Source organism: Chelonoidis abingdonii, chromosome 5 (assembly GCF_003597395.2).
Source record: "Chelonoidis abingdonii isolate Lonesome George chromosome 5, CheloAbing_2.0, whole genome shotgun sequence".
NCBI classification, from domain to species: Eukaryota; Metazoa; Chordata; order Testudines; family Testudinidae; genus Chelonoidis; species Chelonoidis abingdonii.
Window position 1 is genome coordinate 18,110,822 of NC_133773.1, and position 19,372 is coordinate 18,130,193.

Sequence of the window (19,372 nt, forward strand, 5' to 3'; positions counted from 1 at the left end):
TTGCTCCATTATCTTCCCTGGCACAGAAGTTAAACTAACTGGTCTGTAGTTTCCTGGGTTGTTTTTATTTCCCTTTTTATAGATGGGCACTATATTTGCCCTTTTCCAATCTTCTGGAATCTCTGTCTCCCATGATTTTCCAAAGATAATAGCTAGAGGCTCAGATACCTCCTCTATTAGCTCCTTGAGTATTCTAGGATGCATTTCATCAGGCCCTGATGACTTGCAGGCATCTATATTTTCTAAGTGATTTTTAATTTGTTCTTTTTTTATTTTATCTTCTAAACCTACCCCCTTCCCATTAGCATTCACTATGTCAGTCATTCATTCAGACTTCTCAGTGAAGAAACAAAGAAGTCATTAAGCATCTCTGCTATTTCCAAGTTTCCTGTTACTGTTTCATGAATGAGGAGAGGCCAGCAACATTGGAGACACCCTAGTTTGGTGAAGATCTTGGGATTCCTTCTCCCAATGCAGTCTTAGGACCTTCTAGAATCAATAACTTCATTTACCAGAGAGCATTTCACTGAGTTATTGTACTCAATAAAGCACTAACAAAGAGAGAGAGAGAATGAAAAGTTATATGACTGTATTTCAGTAGAGATTTGAAGCGTGATGGATGGTTGATATGGGAGAAATAAAGGAAGGTTATTACAGATGGCAAAAACTTCAAGGAGAATGTCATTCCACAATCACATTCTAGAGTTAGCGTGGCATAACCCTGCGTGGTATCCAGGGATTTAAAGAAGAAAATGACTTCCCAAAATGACAGGGTGAGAAAAGAGCATCTTAGTGTGACCTCCCACATATAAGATATTGTACCATTTGTCTCAAATCACTTGACAGCCTGGGTACTATCCTCTTTTTACAGATGGAGGAATTGAGGCGTAGAAGGATTAAGTGATGATAACAACATCTGTGTTCAGCAAATGGCACAAAGTGACACCACAAGTCAGCAGCAGAGCTGCAAGTAGTTTTACTGACTCCCAGTTCCCTGTTTTAACCATTAGACAACACTGTCTTTCATACCAAGTCCTGTATTTGTACATAGCCTGGCAGAGACTGCCAACGTGTTAATGATAAATATTCCTCAAATATATGGAAGGAATCATGAAAGCTTTTCCAACTACTGAATCCAAGGAATGTTTGCTCTGCCCAAGAAAATCTGAGAGATTTTTTTTTTTTAAAAATTAAATGACTGGGCTGATGCCCCAGAAAAAGTGACCGTTTCCGATAGAGAAAACAAGAAAAAGTGAAGCGGTGTTAGAATGTGAAATGAATTTTCTTCAGGCCAGTCTTACATTTGCAGCCCAGAAGGGAGAAGGTATAATTATGGGAGCAAAAGGCCAGACTTCTTTATTGTATTTGACTTTTGTTCTCATCCCACTACAGAGAAAAGCACTGGGCAATCAATTGCTACTGACTAGTCACGGGATTCTTTCCCATCTCCCACAAAGACAACATGTACAAGAAATTGTTGGGATGAGAAACAAGAGGAGGAGGAAACAGCCTAAGATACAAGTAGGTATCAAACCAAAGCTACATCTCTAGTTTAAATGTTAGATAGCGGTGCAGTAAATATGACACAATGCCAATTTGTGAACAGTCCACTGAATGCTTACTACATTGACAAAGCCATTATTGTATTCCAGTACCAACATGTCAGCTTACATTAATAATGGAAACCTGTGTCTCTGTCACTGGTTAAACATATTCAGCATATAGGAGTCCAATAGCCAGTTGATCTCCCTTTCATAACCTACTTACTGTTGGCACAAGCTGAGTAGTAAAAATTACTCTTTACAGCTGCAGTGTTATTGACTCAATGTAAATCTCTCAGAGTCCCTCCGATATTTCCATTGTTTAACTTAGAAATGTTTGATTTCTCTAGAACTGGAATGACAACTCAGGAAATGCACTGAAGCAGTTAAAAAGATAATGGACTGGCACTTACAGGAAATGAGCCAGGCACAGCTGTTGTACTTTACCAGTGATAACCCACAATAAAATGCTTCTGCAATAGCAGTAAGACTCTAGTCTAGTCTCTGTACATTGCCACTAAAGGGCAGCATGATTAAACACTCGAGCAGATCTGAAATCCCATCCTTTAGAACAGGAGGAGTTCTCAAACTATTTTTGCTGGGCCTCCCTTTGAAAATATTTCAGGCTGTGATGACGACCCCCGTACCATGCCACCCTTACTTCTGCGCTGCTGCTGGCAGCAGCATTGCCTTCAGAGCTGGGCGTCCAGACAGCACCTGCTGCTCTCCAGCCGGCCAGCTCTGATGGTAGTGCAGAAGTTGGCAATATCTCAATCCCCTCCTTCAATAGGCTTGCAACCCCCTTTTGGGTCAGGACCCCCAGTTTCAGAAACACTGCTTTAGACAGCAGTGGTCACATGTTGTGGGAGGATGCAGGCACCACTACAGAGACAAGAGACACTGAATAAACCCAGTTATTAAAAACTGGTTACCTAACCACTTAATACTTTCCCCCCTTTCCCCTTCTTGTGAAGCCTGTTTGCTATCATGAAGCACATGTCACTTTGTGACACAAAGCCCATTGGTGCCAAAAGGTAAAGGGTTCTCTACACTGGGTCAGGAACTCCTAACAGGCCTGACAAACTGACTACACCTAACACATTGCTGCTATATAGAATACCATATGAGATCTTAAATGAAAGCCAGGATCATGCTGGCCAAAAATATCATTGTGAAATGTGTGTACTCATTATATTTAAGAAGTGATGTCAATATACTGAAAATTTGTCCTTACAAGTTTGTGTCCAGATGTTACTCCCCAGCAAAGATGAAAAACTGGTTTAGCCAGACAAAGGGATGTGTATTTGCATGACTGCTTAGGTTCATCTATAGATTAAGCATGGTAAGCCAAACACAATGGGAGCTACGCCTGCATTTCAAGTCAATATATGGATGTGAAATAAACAGACATATGGGAAGACACCTTGGAGCCAGTTCCCTAAGAAGGGAATCACTGGGGTCTCCCCATCTTTGGGAACAAAATCATGAGTTTTTGGAAATACAAGGAACAACAAGAAGACTTTCTGTCATCTATTGACTGAGGAAACCGCTTAAAGGACAGGGGTATTCATGAAAACAAGTATCTTAGCTATGACTAAAACAGCTCTATTAAAGCCTGAATCCTTAGGAGAGAACATATTATTTCAAATAGGAAAAGGTGACCACCCATAAGTGTAGACCTGGGATGGCATTTTATGTTTTGTTTTATTTGAAATCTACTCTTCTAATTATCCTTGCTCACTAGCTCTTAAAATCTTAACCTTTGTTTTTAAGTTTGTATTGGTTTTCGCTATAAAGAGATTGAAGTGCTGTCTTGCTATAAGGGATCTGATCTCGAGTTGCTCTAGTCAAGCTGTCCCCTTCAGGGACAGCTTAGCTAGTAATGCCCATGAGTGCCCAGTGACAAGGGCTGGATATTCCAGAGGAAGACGCTGGCAGATGGGACTCGGGGGCTGGGTGTGTGACTGTCACTAGCCCGCAGAGAGAGGGTGGGGTTGTGGACATCTGGAAGTCAGAGCTTGTCTGGGGCCACAGGCTGTTGCTTTCAGGGAGCTGAGCAACAGCAGGCATCAGGCAAAGCTGCTTCATGCTGTGGGCAGGTGGTGATGAGGCATCTTGCACCCCGAATCCCACTGGAGAGTGTCACACACTTATCAAAAATGGAGGCGTACAATGATCCATCTGCCTTGTCTCTCAGCTCGGATGCACAATAGCCTCAGCTAATACCCAACTTGGCATATGAGATTTCTTGCCCCAGTTAAAGGAATGGGCTAAACAGACAAACACTGACATGTCAAATCAACTTAGCGTAGCTCCCACCTTAAGGGGGTGGGTTTGGTGTGAAGAGAGGAAGAGGAATCCCTTTTCTCCTAAACAGAAACACAGTGGAGATCCCATTGCTCTCCACTTCCCAACCCAGACCAGAACTCCAGTTCTTCCAGCCGGAAGAGAGCCAGAAGGGAGCCCAACGATGCCACTAATACAATGGATGGACTTTACCCTTGTGGACAGAAGGAATTCCTCCTGCCTTTCTCCCAGAGGCGGTGCTCTACCGAGGCCTACTTATCCAGAGACAAAGTGACCCAGACCTGGAGCCATGTCTCCCGCGTGGTGGGGCAGATCATTAGCACTAGGCCACAGCACTAGTAAAGGTTTGAGGAGGAATCCTGCTCCCACTGAAGTCAATGGGAGTTCTGCCACTAACATCAGTGCGGCCAGGATTTCCCCACCCTTGATTCTTTGTTTCCCATTTGAAATGCCTGTGGTTCTTTGCTGTGTTGCTGCTGAACGGCTGCCATGTTCCGTCCCCAACGTGGCTGCCTCTCAGTGGTGAGTGGGTTTCCATCTACAATCTGTGTCTGATTTACGTTTGTAAAGTGCCTAGGGATCCTTTGGGCCAGAAAGAGTTAAAACGAATGGGAGATTTATCACTGGTTAATGCAGTCACCACGGTGTAATACTTCTGCATCATAGAGCGCCGCTCCACTAATATCACCCAATGCAAAGACCTACTGGATCTGTGGCAGATGACAGGCATCTCTGGATGAGAGCTTCAAATGTGGTCTTCAGAATAAGGTGCTCATCAGGAATAGGCTTCTTTGTAATCTTCTCCGCTGGCAACGACTGCACATGCTAAAGAAGAGAAGATGGAATACTAAAGTCACTTTGGAAACTCCTCGGGAACTGTAGGTACTCTATCATTGTTTCTTAAACTCGTCCCAAGTTACTAACAATCTGAGCACGTTCACTCGCTCCTCCCCTCCACATCTGCGGAGCTGAGATCACTCAAGAGGCAACATTAGCAGTGTCTCAGCTGGGGAGTGCATCCTATGTCTCTTCTTCAGCAGCAGCTGTGAAGAGCAGGGTAGTCCCAGGGAAAAGCTACTCGATTAGCCTGACTGCCTGGCTCAGGGTAGTAGCAAGTGCAAAGCAGCAGCAGCTAGGTGGTTATGGTTATAAAGTGACAACTCTGAATGAAGATGGTGGATACAAACCCCACTGATGCTCTTTCAGCTGTGTAAGATCCTGCTACTCATAGTGGGATGAACACCTCCTGGTATTAGTCTTGTTCTGGTTGGGGGGAAGGGGACGAATGCTCTGAGGTTGAGGTTGGTCGATATAAACAAAGGATGGGTAGGAAAAGGACACAGGAAATGCCTGTAATAACTGATATATAATCTATGTCCAACTGGTTGCCATTCCATTGTTTGTTATGATTACAGGGGTTAATTCCAGCAGGAGTTCCTGGCATCTCTGCAGGAAAGGGGATGATGGCTTCAGGTTGCCCCATTCATAGATACCTAACGGGACAGGCATCGCTACCTATGACCAGGCTGAGATCAACCATCAGGAAGGGCCCAGTATGAGAGGTACTAATCTGTAAGCCCATGGAGGGTCTGTCAGGCAGGAAGCTGACGGTGGGGGGGGATAGCTCAGTGGTTTGAGCATGGGCCTGCTAAACCCAGGGTTATGAGTTCAATCCTTGAGGGGGCCACTTAGGGATCTGGGGCAAAAATTGGTCCTGCTAGTGAAGGCAGGGGGCTGGACTCAATGACCTTTCAAGGTCCCTTCCAGTTCTAGGAGACTGGTATATCTCCAATTATTATTTATTTATTTTTATTAAGCTGGAAACACAGAACCTTGGGACTGACAAACAGAGAGAATCTAAAGCGGGGATGGGTGGGGGGCGAAGACAGGGGGCACAGGGACCACGGAAAGCAAAGTGAACTCCAGCCCCCAGAAGTGGGGGTGCCCAGGAGAATCTAGGTCAGACAGATATGCCTATAGATTGTTATGTTAACCCTCCCATTTCGTTATGCTTGGTCATACTGTTAAAGTCACAAAGTACTTTGGTTTGTCAAAGCTGTAGTGGGTCTCTACATGCACATTGGTCACAGCTGCGAAAGAAAGGCTGCTGGCAGTCAAATTTAGTCAGGCTGCTCAGCCATCATGGTTGGTGCACAGGAGGCTGCAGCCCACCGTCTTGGCTGAGAGTGGGAGAATCATGAGATTCTACCCTGGAGACGTAAAGCCTTGAGGCCTGAAATCTGAAGGGGGTGCATTCAGAGAGATCACTGAAGGGGGCAGAGATGCAGATAGCTTTGAACCATGAGATGGTTTACTCGATTTTGCCTTCTCTCTCAGCCTCTCTCTGGATTTGTCTACATGAAAAAATTGTACTAGTTCAACTTAAATTGATTTTTATACCCATTTAAACTGTGAAAACTCCCATGGGGACATTCTTACCTCAGCTTAAGAGTGGCTTATTTCAATTTAACGGAAACCAATTCCCAATCGACTCATGCTAAACCAAAATAACAGTGTGCATACAGACTTTTGAATCAGTTTAGTTAAACCGGTGCCACTTTCTCAAGTAGTTGAGGCCTAAGATGAACAGAGAACGTTCTCATTCTGTGCCTGTTCTGTGACTAGCACAATCAGTCCCCAATCCTGGATGGGGTGGTTAGGTACTACTGGAATACAAAACAACATCTTAATTACCGTTACCTGTATGGTATTGCCAATTGGAGCTCCTGGTGCCCCCTCTGTACTAGTTTTTGAGATAGCTGGAGGCATGATTGACTGCCCCAGAGGCTGCTGAATAGGCTGGAAAGGGTTTTGTAAAATGGGCTGCCCTGATGGAAGATGCGAGGGCTGAAATGTAGCCTGGGCTGCAGGTGGCAGTGAAGTTGGCGGCTGCTGCATCTGGGATTGTGGATCCAGGAGAGGATTCATTATTGGGGATGTGATGGGAACAGGAGGCATGAAGTTATCAGGTATCTAAAGAAAATCAAACAAAAAGTTTACCATGCCCTCTCTGTTCATTACTTCCACAAAAAGGGCTATATTGTACTAACCCTGTCTTTCAAACACGATGTACCTGTAATACAGAAATGTAGAAAACAATCCCTCTCTGTGAGCGCCTTGTACATTTTTACTTATGACATATAAATTGGCACTGTTGTACAAGTGATAGATAACAAGTACATAAAAGGTCTCTGTTCCAAAAATCTTATAATCTAAAACCCCAATCCAGCAAACCCTTACACACATGCTTAACTTCAAGCCAAAAGGCTAGTCACCAACTTAAAAAGCATGTGATTAAGCATTTATAGGATTGGGATCTACAGGCAGTAGTGGATACAACGTAGTAGAATACACTACGGAACTCAGAGTGGCATACAGTCATTAGAACATGGCATTTTTCTTTCAAGAAAATTAAAGTGTAAATGAGAATGAATCTCAGTTAATAACAGAAAATTAAGTCCCAAATATCCAGATTACTTAATGATAGCATTACTCAGATGGGAGATAAGAAATGAAGTATTCATAGACTATTGTTTTTTAATCTGTATTGATATTTTAAGATCTTCTTTGCAAGAACAGTTTTTTATTCTCGTCTGTAAAGTGCCTAGCCCACAGCTGACACTATACAAACAATACACCTTTCAAATGAGAGCCAAGCCTCTGGCAAACAGATTTCTATTAAGTCCAATTATTAGCTGTCATAAACAGAGAGCTAAGGGTTAATGTCTCTTTCACCTGTAAAGGGTTAACAAACAGTGACCTGCAACACCTGACCAGAGGACCAATCAGAGGACAAGATACTTTCAAATCTGGGTGGAGGGAAGCTTGACTGTGTCTTTTGTTCTGCCTGCTGTTCTCTCTGGTTTCTGAGAGTGACCACACGTACCTACAGGCTCTCTAATCTTCTATTCCAATTTTGTAAGTACAAAGGTAAAAAGGCAGTATAGTCTTTTTAATTGTTTTTCTTTATTTGCACATGTGTAGTTGCTGGAAGTATTTTAAATTGTATTGGAGGAAGCTTTTTCTCCAGTTTCTATAAGCTGAGAGACTCTGTAATATTACATCTTGGAATTACAGAGATTTCTTACTTTTTCTTTCTTTTATTAAAAACTTTTCTTGTAAAAGACCTGATTTATTTTTTCCCCTTTTAAAGGCAAAGGAAGGGAGTCTGCACTCACCAGGGAATTGGTGGGAGAAGGAGAAAGGGGGGAGGAAAAATCTGCTCTCTGTGTTTATCTCTGTCTCTCTCTCCGAGAGAGAGGAGTGGGAGGGGGGAAAAGGTAAATGTCCTCTTTGCTTTAGATTCACGGAGCTTGAATCTGTATTGCCTCTGTGTGAGGGAATAAAGGGGAGGGGGAGGGGGAATTCCTCTGTGTGTTAAGATTCAAGGAGTTGAATCCCAGTGATCTTCCAGGGTAACCCAGGGAGGGAAAGCCTAGGAGAGGCACTGGTGAGGGAAAGAGTTTACTTTCCTTATGTTAAGATCCAGGGGGTCTGGGTGTTGGGGGTCCCCAGGGAAGGTTTTGGGGAGACCAGAGTTTATCAGGCACTCAAAGTCCTGATTGGTGGCAGCGTTATCAGATCTAAGCTGGTAATTAAGCTTAGAGGAATTCATGCTAGTACCTCATTTTTTTGGATGCTAAGGTTCAGATTTGGGAAAGAATACTATGACATTAGTGCCTTTCAGAACTAGTGCCTAAATGTTTGTATGTACATACTCACAAAAGGCCACAAACATGAGAGTGTTTGGAGAGGAAAGAATCAATGACTAAATGGGATGCTGGTTTCTGTTACAACTACAGTAATGTGAAAAACAAACCCCAATTAGACTTTCCACACTTTTTAAGGGTATTAAAGGAAACAGCAAGAAAGTCCAAGATGCTAAGTATAGTTCTGGTTGAATGAAGCTGTAATTATGCCTGGTTGCTTGTCATGGCATGTTTTGGTCACAGCAAAAAAAGCAAAACTTGCAGCTTTAGCTATAAAAAAGAAAAATCATGGCCCTCAATGTTTTCATTAATAAATATTAAGTCATTAGTCATGGGAAATTACTTTTAAAAAAGCCTTGTTGGGGGCGGAGGGGAGAGAAATGCAAAATATTCTTTATTTTACAATAAAAAAAGTTTTAAAACTATTTAATAATATTTAATAGTTTAAAAACCATTATGAAACCCATACTCTATTATACTGAAAATACACAGTAAATAAATCAGTGCGTAAATATTCATGATGGAAGCTTGGCTGGTACCAATTAGGGCAGGGTGAAAAAGATCATGACTTTTTATTGAAATAACTCCCCAAATCTAAAGATCAGGTTGTGTTATAGAAGCCATGGCTATATCCAAAACATTCCGCAACAACTAATCCAATTAAAAAGTATTTTCTAACCAATTTTTTATTAATTTATCATCAAGGCATTATCCATACTGGTATGCTTCCTCCTCCTCTTTGAGAGTATTAACCCTCTATAAAAGGTACCCCAGACTGGCAGCTTTGGAGACCAAAGCCCTGAATTTGTCATGTACAGGAACAGTGCAAGCTTCCCCAACTCCATCCTGCCAGTGATGTTTGGTAATCCTGACCTGGACAGACAAACTCCAGGGGTTACTAGTTACTGTCGTTTTGTCTCCGTGCACATTCACAACCTTATTCTGTGTGCTCAGGCTGCCATGAAGAAATGGACAGATCACCACTTTCTCATTTCACATGGACCAGTATGACAGCTGGCAGATGCAAGAATTTTGATCACTGCAAGATGCTCCACAATGAACCCAGACACTAGAACTGAAAGGCTCATTCTACCCTAATCGAAGTGTCACAAGCTCCTCACTCCCGCTATCTACGCTGGCCATGCTGCATTTTCCCACCCAGACTCTTTGATAAAGGTAAAGTTTTATATCATGGTCTCTCATCGTGACACCTCTCATACCATTAGTAAATACCAGGGACCAGATCCTCAGCTTGTGGACATTGTTGTAGCTGAGAGAAGTCAATGGAGCTATGACAACATACACAAACTCAGGGTCTGGCCCTAGGCAAACATTCACGATTCACCTGCTTTTCTGCAAATAACAATGGTCCACAGTATTTTTGCCCCAAAATGTGACCATACTGATTATTAACAACAATTTCCCCAAGAACTCAGTCTCCTTTGAATGCATATTTCAGGGTGTTTACGAATGTATTTCAGAATATGTGCTGAAAATTTACATTTCTTCCTTCCCTTTAAATGCAACTTTTATTCTGATGCTATTAAATTGCTGTTTGATGAGAACATTTCATTTTTCTCCTTCCAGCAATTGTTTTCATACCATTTAGTTAAGAGACTGCTTTTTAAAATGCATCATACAGTACCTTCTTCTTCTTTGTCATTCTGTTCAATGCAGGAGGATCGTTCCAACCATTTTGAGGTCCTATAACAAAAAAAGGCAACGTTAATCATGTGTTAGAATCCTAGAAGATGGGGAATAGACCTATTTGCCTCACTACACCTCCAAATTACTGCTCTACTTACATCTAAAACTCTTAAGCAAGGCTGGCTCTGCCAAAGTTGTAAAACTGGTGGTTACGTGACCTGCTAACCAAAGTCTGGGTTCTCAAATCTGCTTCTGCACCACTAATTGTGCTAAGCAGCAAGCCCTGCAGTTCATCACACCGAAAGCCCTTGTGCTCTATCTGCCTTAGAGAGGTTACTTTCTTTATAGCTAAGCTGGAGTTTGACCTACTGACCTTGAGCTTCCCCTCCTGTACATCATATAAATCCCCTGAATGCACTAAATTAAACTCCTAGTGGTCAACATAAAAAGCAAACTACCAACCTCTGATCTCCCAAGAGAGCAATGTTGCACTGCCAAACCCTCTGAATTTTGGCAACGTTGCTGGCAGAAACACAGTTAGGACCGCACAGCCAAAATATGTTAACATAGTCTCTCAGTTATCAGTTTTGCTATATCTGTTTGTAACAAAACCAATCAGACCATTTGCTGGGCAATTTCATTTGCACAACCACGTTAATGTTATGATAAAAGTTAATCAATAGTCGATACCTCAAAGAAGTTTGGAAAAAAGCAGTTAATAGGCACCAAATTCTGCTTAAGATATTTTCTGAATGTTGCTGCTCTGTGTTTTTGTGAAGGATGTTTACATAGCAACAAGATGTGTTCTCCAACAACAACAAAAGGAAAACAGAAAGGATACTCCAAGTGAAGAATAAACATCAGAAGGGGTCCTAAAATCCTAGGTCACACTCATCTGTGCACTCTAGAGAGAGAAGGCAGGTTTACCCAGCCAGTTAAATCAGGTTTATGGCTGTGTTCGGTCACAAAAGCAGAGTAGGGCTGTCTGAGCAGACTGATGATTCTGACCCCTTGGCATTCAGGCCAATGTCAGTAGTAATGAGGACAGAGAAATACAAAATACAGGCTAACTGTTTCTAAATCACTTTTTCAGTGATTTTCATGAGAAATCAGGTCATTAAAAGAAAGTGCTTTTTGTGTACTTGCAAAATTTGCAGTACAAAACTTAGATTAGTGAATTAAAAATTGTTCCAGTATTTCATTATGCATGTTTAATAGGGACCACTGTATGGAAACTCAACATTAATGCTGCTTAAACTGGGGGTAATGAGGATTTATTGTACAAAGCCACCAAAAGCCAAAAGAAAAAAATTCAATGGACTTTTTTCACCAGAGTGTTTTTCTTTTAGTAAACTACGAATTCATGTTCACACAGTGCTCTGTGTTACTTTAGTACAGACTTAACTGGACTCTAAATTTAACAACCACTTGAGAGTTTTGTTAAACAAGTTCCATAGCCATCATGCTCCATAAGACCTTAAAGAGGCCTATTAAACAATTAATTAAAAACCTTTTATCTGACTTCTTGTTAACCAAAACTCAAGTCACATCCCCTGACCAACAAGATCATCAGGTATTATTTCCTCTACCTATCTGACACATCAGTTTTCATAAGATTTCAGATATGGAGAGCCTGGCTTTTGTAGCGCAGACTATGACATCAGATTTTTTTAGCATTACTAATACTGCTAATAATTGTATAGAATTCAGTTAAAATGCATCAGCTCATTTCTGTGGTTAAAAATTCCAGTTCTGGTATTAATGTTCATTGGGGTATTATAAAATTGGATTCAATTAAAAATGTATTGACAAAGAGCATTGAATTTAGTGTACTATGAGGGTTACATGCATTTCATTAATTTCACATTGTGGCTTAATGATTTCCATGTTATTCTGTAGCTAGTTCACCTTGCAGGGTAGACGCCTGGTCTTGAGAAGACTGATTTTCTGTAGATAAAATGCAAAAATAACTAAGGCGTTTAAAAAAAGTAAACATAGCCTAACCTGTAATTATTTTTCTCATAAGCTATTTCATTTCAGCAAGTGTGCAAAGCTTGAATTTTTAATCACCTGACAAAAAATCTAATCTAATTAAATAGCCAGTTTAATGATAACATGAATTAGTGCTATATACTGCCCCATCAACCCCGCAGAATGACTTTCCTCTGCCCTCCCAAAACACAAGTCTGACTCCTTTCCCATTTAGAATGTCATCATTTCAAGTGGCTCCTAATAATTGTTGCAGAGTCCTGACTCGCTTTATCATCAGGCCAACTGAACCAAGAGACTACTCAGAGACAAAATTCTCTCAATACAATGGCTTCTGCTCTGTAAAGCATTTAAGCATGTGCTCAAAGTGCTAGACTTCAGTAGGACTTAAGCACATGCTTAAGTGCTTTCGTGAATCAAGACCTACATGATTATTTTGTATTTATACTGCATGTCAATATCATGTTTGTTATGATACGAGGTTCGAGGTTCGCACAGAAATACAAAACAAGTTCCCTCCCCTAACTGAGCTGACAATCCAAATAACATGACACAGCAAGATACTTTGCATCATCTAGAAGGGAAAAGGGGAGCACTAGACAGCTATTCTATTTGCTAGGTACATCTGTCATTAACCCTGCTTTTTAGAGATTTATAATCCTTGCACAAACTTCTCACTGGACTGAGACGTGCACTGTCATAACCCCAAAAAGAAGGAATACTGTGCAACAACAAAAAAAAATTACTTCATGCTTAAGATGGATGCCACAGATAGGTTCCTTAAATATCTGCTGTTGTAAAAGTCCAGATGATTTAAAATGAAATTTGAAAGCACTTAGTTTCTAATATGATATGATCTTATTCATATTGCTTAGTCTACTAATTTTTATATTTTTGTGTAAAAAAAAACAACAACAAAAAAAAAAAACAGAAAAAACTGCCCACAGAGTTCTAGCTTTTATACCTGCATCTTTGAAAGATGCTGGTTTACTGCATATATCCTTTAATCCTAAAGCATTAGATTTTTATTTTTGAATGAATAAAGTTTAAAAAAAAACAAAACAAGCCACATCAAAATTGTATTAAGATCCTGCATTACAACATATGAATGCACAGAAATTCAAAGTCAAAGATCAGACCTCCATTACTAGGCATAACCATCCTGTTTGCTTAAATTCATGAACTGTGGTAGACACTAAACATCCTGGATTGAATACAGACACTGGATTAATGGTTTATTACAATGATCTATAATCCACTAACAACCCTCCACCCCGCCTCTCTCCTCCTTTCCTCTCTATGACTGGAGGGGTGTTAACAGGCCACTTCACCTTGAAATGTGTGTTAATTCCTTATGCTAAATGATCTGTTCCACCATGTATTTAGCTGTGACACTGATAAAGGGTAGGTCTCCATAAACATAAAATGCTGCATCAGCACAGCTGCGCTGCTAAAGTAAAGATGCTCTTTACTAGGCCAACGGGAGAGCTTTTCACACAGCACTGTATACGGGGAGTAGGGAGAGGGGTTAGGTCGGGGTAACTATGTTGCTCAGGACTGAAGAGCTCTGTGTAAACTTGTCTCTCTCACCAACATAATTTGGCCCCATAACAGATGTTACCCCACGCACCTCATCTCTCTGTTTGCACCTAGACATTTGGAGGTACAGCTATGAGCTTAATGTTGGCTTTATGTTTTCATTTATTTAATATAATGGTCTCTTACTGAGTGGCCTTTTTCACTATGGGGCACAGCTTCTGTGAATAAGGCATAGTAAGCAGAGTCTATTTATCAAGAGTACTCTGAGGGGATGGAGTTTGAACAGAATATATATTGTACTTTCAGCATTAAAAACATTTAAAAAAGCACGTTTCCTCTCTCTGGTTGGTACAGTTTTCTGAGAGAAATGATCTAACAACCTGAACAGAACAGTCTGTTGAAGGTTCCCTGAAACATCTTTTTGACCAAGTTCTCTCAATTGCAGCTATATGGTTCCAACTCAGCGGCCCAACCCTGTGCAATAGAGCAATTCAGCCCTGAAGATGCAGTGGGACTAAGCACGTGACTAAAGTTAAGTATGTGCTCAAATGCTCTGGTGAACAGGGATGGACTTAAACACATACTTAAAGGCTTTGCGGCACTGCAGTCTCAGTGCTGAAATCTGCCGATAATCAATTAAAAGAATTTTCAATACCCAAGTTTAAAAGTTTTAAACTTTACACCAGATCTCCCCCCGGACAAGTTCAGCCCATATTGCTAATGTTGACAGAACTTGATAAAAAGAAGTGTAGGTCACCTTTGAGCAAAAAGTGGAAATTGAAAGTGGCCTATATTACAGTGCTTGTTACTATGGTTGGGAGCTTCTACAGTGAGAGCTGTACCCTACTTTGAAAGAGCCATATGGACTATATTGCTTACACTTTTAACACAAGAAACTTAACAGGTGACAGATCTCTCAACTGCATTCTAGTGACCTACATCTAATAGTAAAATGGATTAGAGAGAAAACTGTTAAAAGTGGTTTCCTGCTACCTGCATTTTTTGGAAGGTAGAGGAACAATGCTGTCTGCATTACAGTGTGCAGCTTTGCTTCTGCAAAGCTAGAAAACTTGGAAGCAACTCCCACTCCACCCGTTTTACTAATACCTCCTCTTCGTGGTGTAACCCTCACACAAAGATGGGGAAGGGTGTCCAACTGCCTCATCATGAAGAGGAAAGGAGAAGGTATTCTGTCTGTTTGTAGAACAGATAGGATATAAACAGTCTCAGCAAGATGCACCCTTTGGGAAGACACATCCCTACAATGTTAAACAATGCAGCCCAGGCTGACAGGCCTCCAAAACTGAGCCAACTCTTCCCTGGACAGAGTGGACATTTTCCTCCTCACGTGTTTGTGTAAATGTGATATCCATGTAAGGAACTGGAGCCAAAGCCTGGGGGACAGCAGTCCTGTTTATCCAGAGAACAGGCACAGTCAGGGTAGGGGCAGAACCAGCTTCAGATAAATGCAGGTAACATCAGTGTGCCCTGAGCCACCCTTTGGAGCTCCTCCTGGTCAAGGGTGCCTCATTCCTGACCCAGATTGATTGCTCAGGTTGGTCAGAGAACAGATCAGCTTCCACTCCCATTCAAGCCATGACATCTCTGATGAGAAGGACAATAATGTTGCCAATTAGTACCAAGTGGGTCTGGGCTTTTTGTGTTGGGGACGCTTGTTCATTGGGAATGGACCGAAACCAAATACATTTCACATCGACGAACAAACAACATCAGCCTTTCAGTCACTACCAACCTGGGCCGGATTCCAGCTGGCAACCTAGAAGCTCTATATCCCATTAGCAACGCCATGAGCAAACCATTTCCCCACCAGAAAGGACATTTAAAAGAAAGTTCAAGGGTTTGATCTCAGAGCCCATTAACAGGATGCTGTCCCTTTAAACAATGGAATCCTTGCCTAAACACAGCCCTGTTTTCAGTCTGCTGCATTACTCCCTTATCCCCTTTGAGTTAACAGAGCGGATCTAAAACAATGTTTAAATCAGAATTGCTCATGTACACATCAGGACTGGAAACGCTGTTTAAAAGTTAGCTGAGAAATAAGCGACATTAATAAAGAGATAGGTCGGTCATCATGCAAAGGTCACTAAAGCAGCTCAAACCGAAAACAACAGTAAAGGATGCTTGGGTCACTCTCTTATCAGACTCAAACATGCTCTTGTGTTCTAGCAACAGACACATGCTATTTTTGTTTTATTTGTTTATCTTATAGAAAAAACATGCCATTGAAGTGTTTCTAAATAATTTATGACCCTCTTTCAGGGCATCATAAGCACAGTAATCCCAACACAGCTGATGATTAGCAAAACAGAGCTAATGACTGCATCTCCGTGAGGCTATTCAGTAGAAAGAGCTTCTTAAATTTGATCCAACACTGGGCTTGACCCTCCTTTCATTTATAGATGTGTGAGACTTGGGGATGACACTACTGAGAAATTATGCTAGTAAAAATGGTGCGAGTAAGAAGAGAACCAGGCTCACTGCATCCACAACTGTTTCACATTTGCTCATTTTTAGGTACGGGTTCACCAATCACGTAGCAATTTTGGCTCCATCCACACGATGGTTAAAATTGTGCCAGCATCAATTGCATATGAACACTGTTCTAGTATGGTTCTTCTGACCAGGGCAGACAGAGATTCTTTTTCTATAGCACAGCATGACTCTCAGAAGATCTCTGTACACATTGATCAGGGAATCAGAGCTATTATGCTAGCATGGCTTCAGCTGTGGTAGACAAGGTATTACAGCTATACTATGCACAGAGAGGATAATGCCATTTTTAGAAACACTGCATTAACCCTAAAACGCAGCCACATTTTATATTAATAATTCACCGGAACACACAAACTACAACAACAAAAATCCACATAAGCAAAATAACTCCTTTCAAGCACAGACCTGTTCTTTGGGATGCAGGAAGCTCATTGGTTGCAGGCAGAGTACCTGTTGGTCCAGTAGACAGTGCATAAGCCACAGAAGTAGCTGGAGCTCCTGGTCTGCCATGCTGGAAGGATGCACCAGAAGGAGGGGCGGGGAAAGAAGAGCCAGGATTCAAGCTTGTTGGAGAGGGCTGAGGTTGTCCTGAGTATAACTGAGAGGGCGCAGAATGGGGAGAAGCAGAAGGCATATAGGGAGGGTTAGCGTAGGAGGTTGAAGTAGGAGGAGCAATAGGTTGTTGAGGCTGATAGAGTGCTGGTCCCCCCGTTCCAAAAGAATACTGCTGTGGTGGCTGATAAGCTAGATAGGGGGAGAAAAGGGAGAGGTTTTGTCAGTAACATTATTAGACTAGGAGAAAGCTACTATCCTCTCCAGTTTTGATGCCCCATTCCCTCTTCCTAGCTACCAAGGATCACAACTTTCCTCCTGATTTCAGTTGAGCAGAACACTTACATTTTAGACTAGTTCAATGGCTTAATAAGTAGAAAAATGCCCCGTCATGTAGGACACCTAACATGAATAGCAAGCTCAGGCCTCAGATGTTGTGGGCCTTTCTCCAAAAGTCAGCTATGGGGGAGAGTCTTGCTACTGGTAGGTAATGAGCTAATATCCTGCTAGCGCAGGTTAAAGGTGCCAGCTTGTCCCTCTCTGTAGTGGAGGGTCAGATTTCACATCAGCTTCCCTTAGTGGCAATGCCCACCTCCTCCCTTCCCAACCCACTTGAAATGGCTTCCTGGCTACCCAGTTTCCACTCCCACAATGTGGTGCCTGGACTCAGATGGCCATGTCACCTCACCCTGTTGCTGGAGCCTGAAAGGGAGGCAATGGGAATTATGTCCTTTTTCACATAGACCTTGATTATCGGCAGCTCTCTGCTTCTCTCCCAAAACTCATAAGTGTCAGGCTGTTACACAACCCATACGCTCAAAATTAACAGGTGAGGAAAATTAACAGGTTTTAGAAAGACTGGTGGCTACTTCTGTGGGAGCCTTCTAGATTCGGAAAGTTAGGAGCAACATCATCCACACGATAGCCCGGTCACGTAGGAAAGCAGGGTCCCCACTTGACAGACGGGGAAACCCATACAGAGGAGATAAATGACAGGCACACAGTCACAGTTAGTAGCAGACCCAAGGCCAGGACTCAGGTCTCCTCACCGCAAGGCCCCGATCTGTCATCTAGTGATGAGAACTCAAACACTGTGCCTGGTCTAATTTTGGTGTTTGTCATTTTTCCTCGGCTCCCATAGGATCCTTTCTCCATATTCTCTCTCCCCCCACCCCCCCGGTTACTCTTCCACATCCCGTGTTTCTTTTGTTATTATTTGTTTTAAACGGGTTACTGCAGCTTCCCCTTCCTTGTTAATCTCCATCTTTGCCCTTATCATGGTCTCTTCCCTGTCCCCTTTTTCTCTGTCTCTCTCTCACTTTGAGCCGACTCTGCAATAGCTGAATTAGGTTAAAATTCCTTCTCAACAAGTAGGCATGGCTGCTTGAGAAATACCTGGCTCTGGAGTACTCATAGGGATCTTTGGCTCTCTGAGCTTTCAGGAAGGGCCAGTCTAGGCCTCAATCTAAGATTTGTTGGTAGCCACCCGCTTAATTATAATTTAGCTGTTCAATAGGCAGTGCCACATCATCCCTGACAAAATAACCCCTCGGTATGGTGAGTGAACGGGAACAGTAGCAGGAGCTTTCTGTGGATTGTTCCCTCATCCAAAGAGTGGCACTGGTTTCCCCATTGGTCTGAACCTCCCAAACAAACTCACTCATGCAAATGCTGTGTAAATAAGCCATTGCTACTTACTCTGCGGGTACGGCTGTCGTGCCCCCGTCTGCGAGTACATGTTGTAGCCGGGAGAGGCGGCCTGATGTTGCGACACATTCGGATGAGCAGCCCCTGGTGGCATAATAAAACCTGGGGGTGGAGGATTGTCTCCCTGGGAAACAAGAATGCAGTAAAGAGAAAAGAGGTTAGATGTAGTCAGTGCTGCTAACAAGTCGACAGAGGAGGAGTTGAATGGGATTTCACAATTTCACATTTAAAGGCCTTGAATTGACATGAACAGAAAATAGCCATTGCCACTGACATAACTGTGCTGATCATTTCATCACCTTCGTGAGCCAGGCTTTTTGAACAATATTAAGGTGAACCACAGCCACATTTACACAAGAAATGAAGAAGCAGACATCCTTAGAACACAAACCCTTCGATATAATGAAGAGATGATGTGTAGCAAGTCACAAAAAATTGCCATCTAGATATTTTAAGACACTTTTTAAAGGTTAAACCTGATATTTCCAACATTAGGGGGAAAGAGAGAGAGAGAGGAAAAAAAAAAAAAAAAAAAAAAACTACTCTTGCAACACTTGCATGATTCCACAGCCAAAAGGAAGCTGTGGAAGTTCTCACTTGAACTTAAATTTTGATTAAAACACCAGCTAATGCTTTTTCAGGGCTAGCTGTCCGGTTATTATCTGGAAATGTAACAAGAGCTGAATGGAAACAAAAAAATCAGATTGACCTGAACACCTGTTGCTGTCTCCCAAATGCACCGGAATGCATCAAGCATACAAACTGTAAATGGGGGTATTTATTTAAAGGGAGCAGGATCTGCTCAAAGAGGAATAATGAATGTTATACCTGTGTGTCAGAGGGAGAGGCTGCAGGAGGATGGCTGGG

General features: G+C 42.1%; 1 protein-coding gene across 9 annotated transcripts in view; it reads right to left on the reverse strand.

Annotated features, from left to right (window-relative positions):
• Window positions 1-19,372, reverse strand: part of SEC31A (SEC31 homolog A, COPII coat complex component) — a 99,423-nt gene that overhangs the window by 14,889 nt on the left and 65,162 nt on the right. For 2 of the 9 annotated variants that reach the window (XM_075066104.1, XM_075066105.1), the window contains exons 21-26: window positions 18,497-18,629; window positions 16,697-16,990; window positions 12,113-12,151; window positions 10,203-10,261; window positions 6,549-6,821; window positions 4,554-4,673 (exon numbers count right to left, since the gene is read on the reverse strand). In XM_075066104.1, the coding sequence (XP_074922205.1) occupies window positions 4,554-4,673; window positions 6,549-6,821; window positions 10,203-10,261; window positions 12,113-12,151; window positions 16,697-16,990; window positions 18,497-18,629 (918 nt within the window). Of the gene's footprint in view, window positions 1-4,553; window positions 4,674-6,548; window positions 6,822-10,202; window positions 10,262-12,112; window positions 12,152-16,651; window positions 16,991-18,496; window positions 18,630-19,372 lie in introns of all 9 variants that reach the window. The other 7 variants (XM_075066100.1, XM_075066101.1, XM_075066106.1 and 4 more) reach the window with 4 other exon arrangements.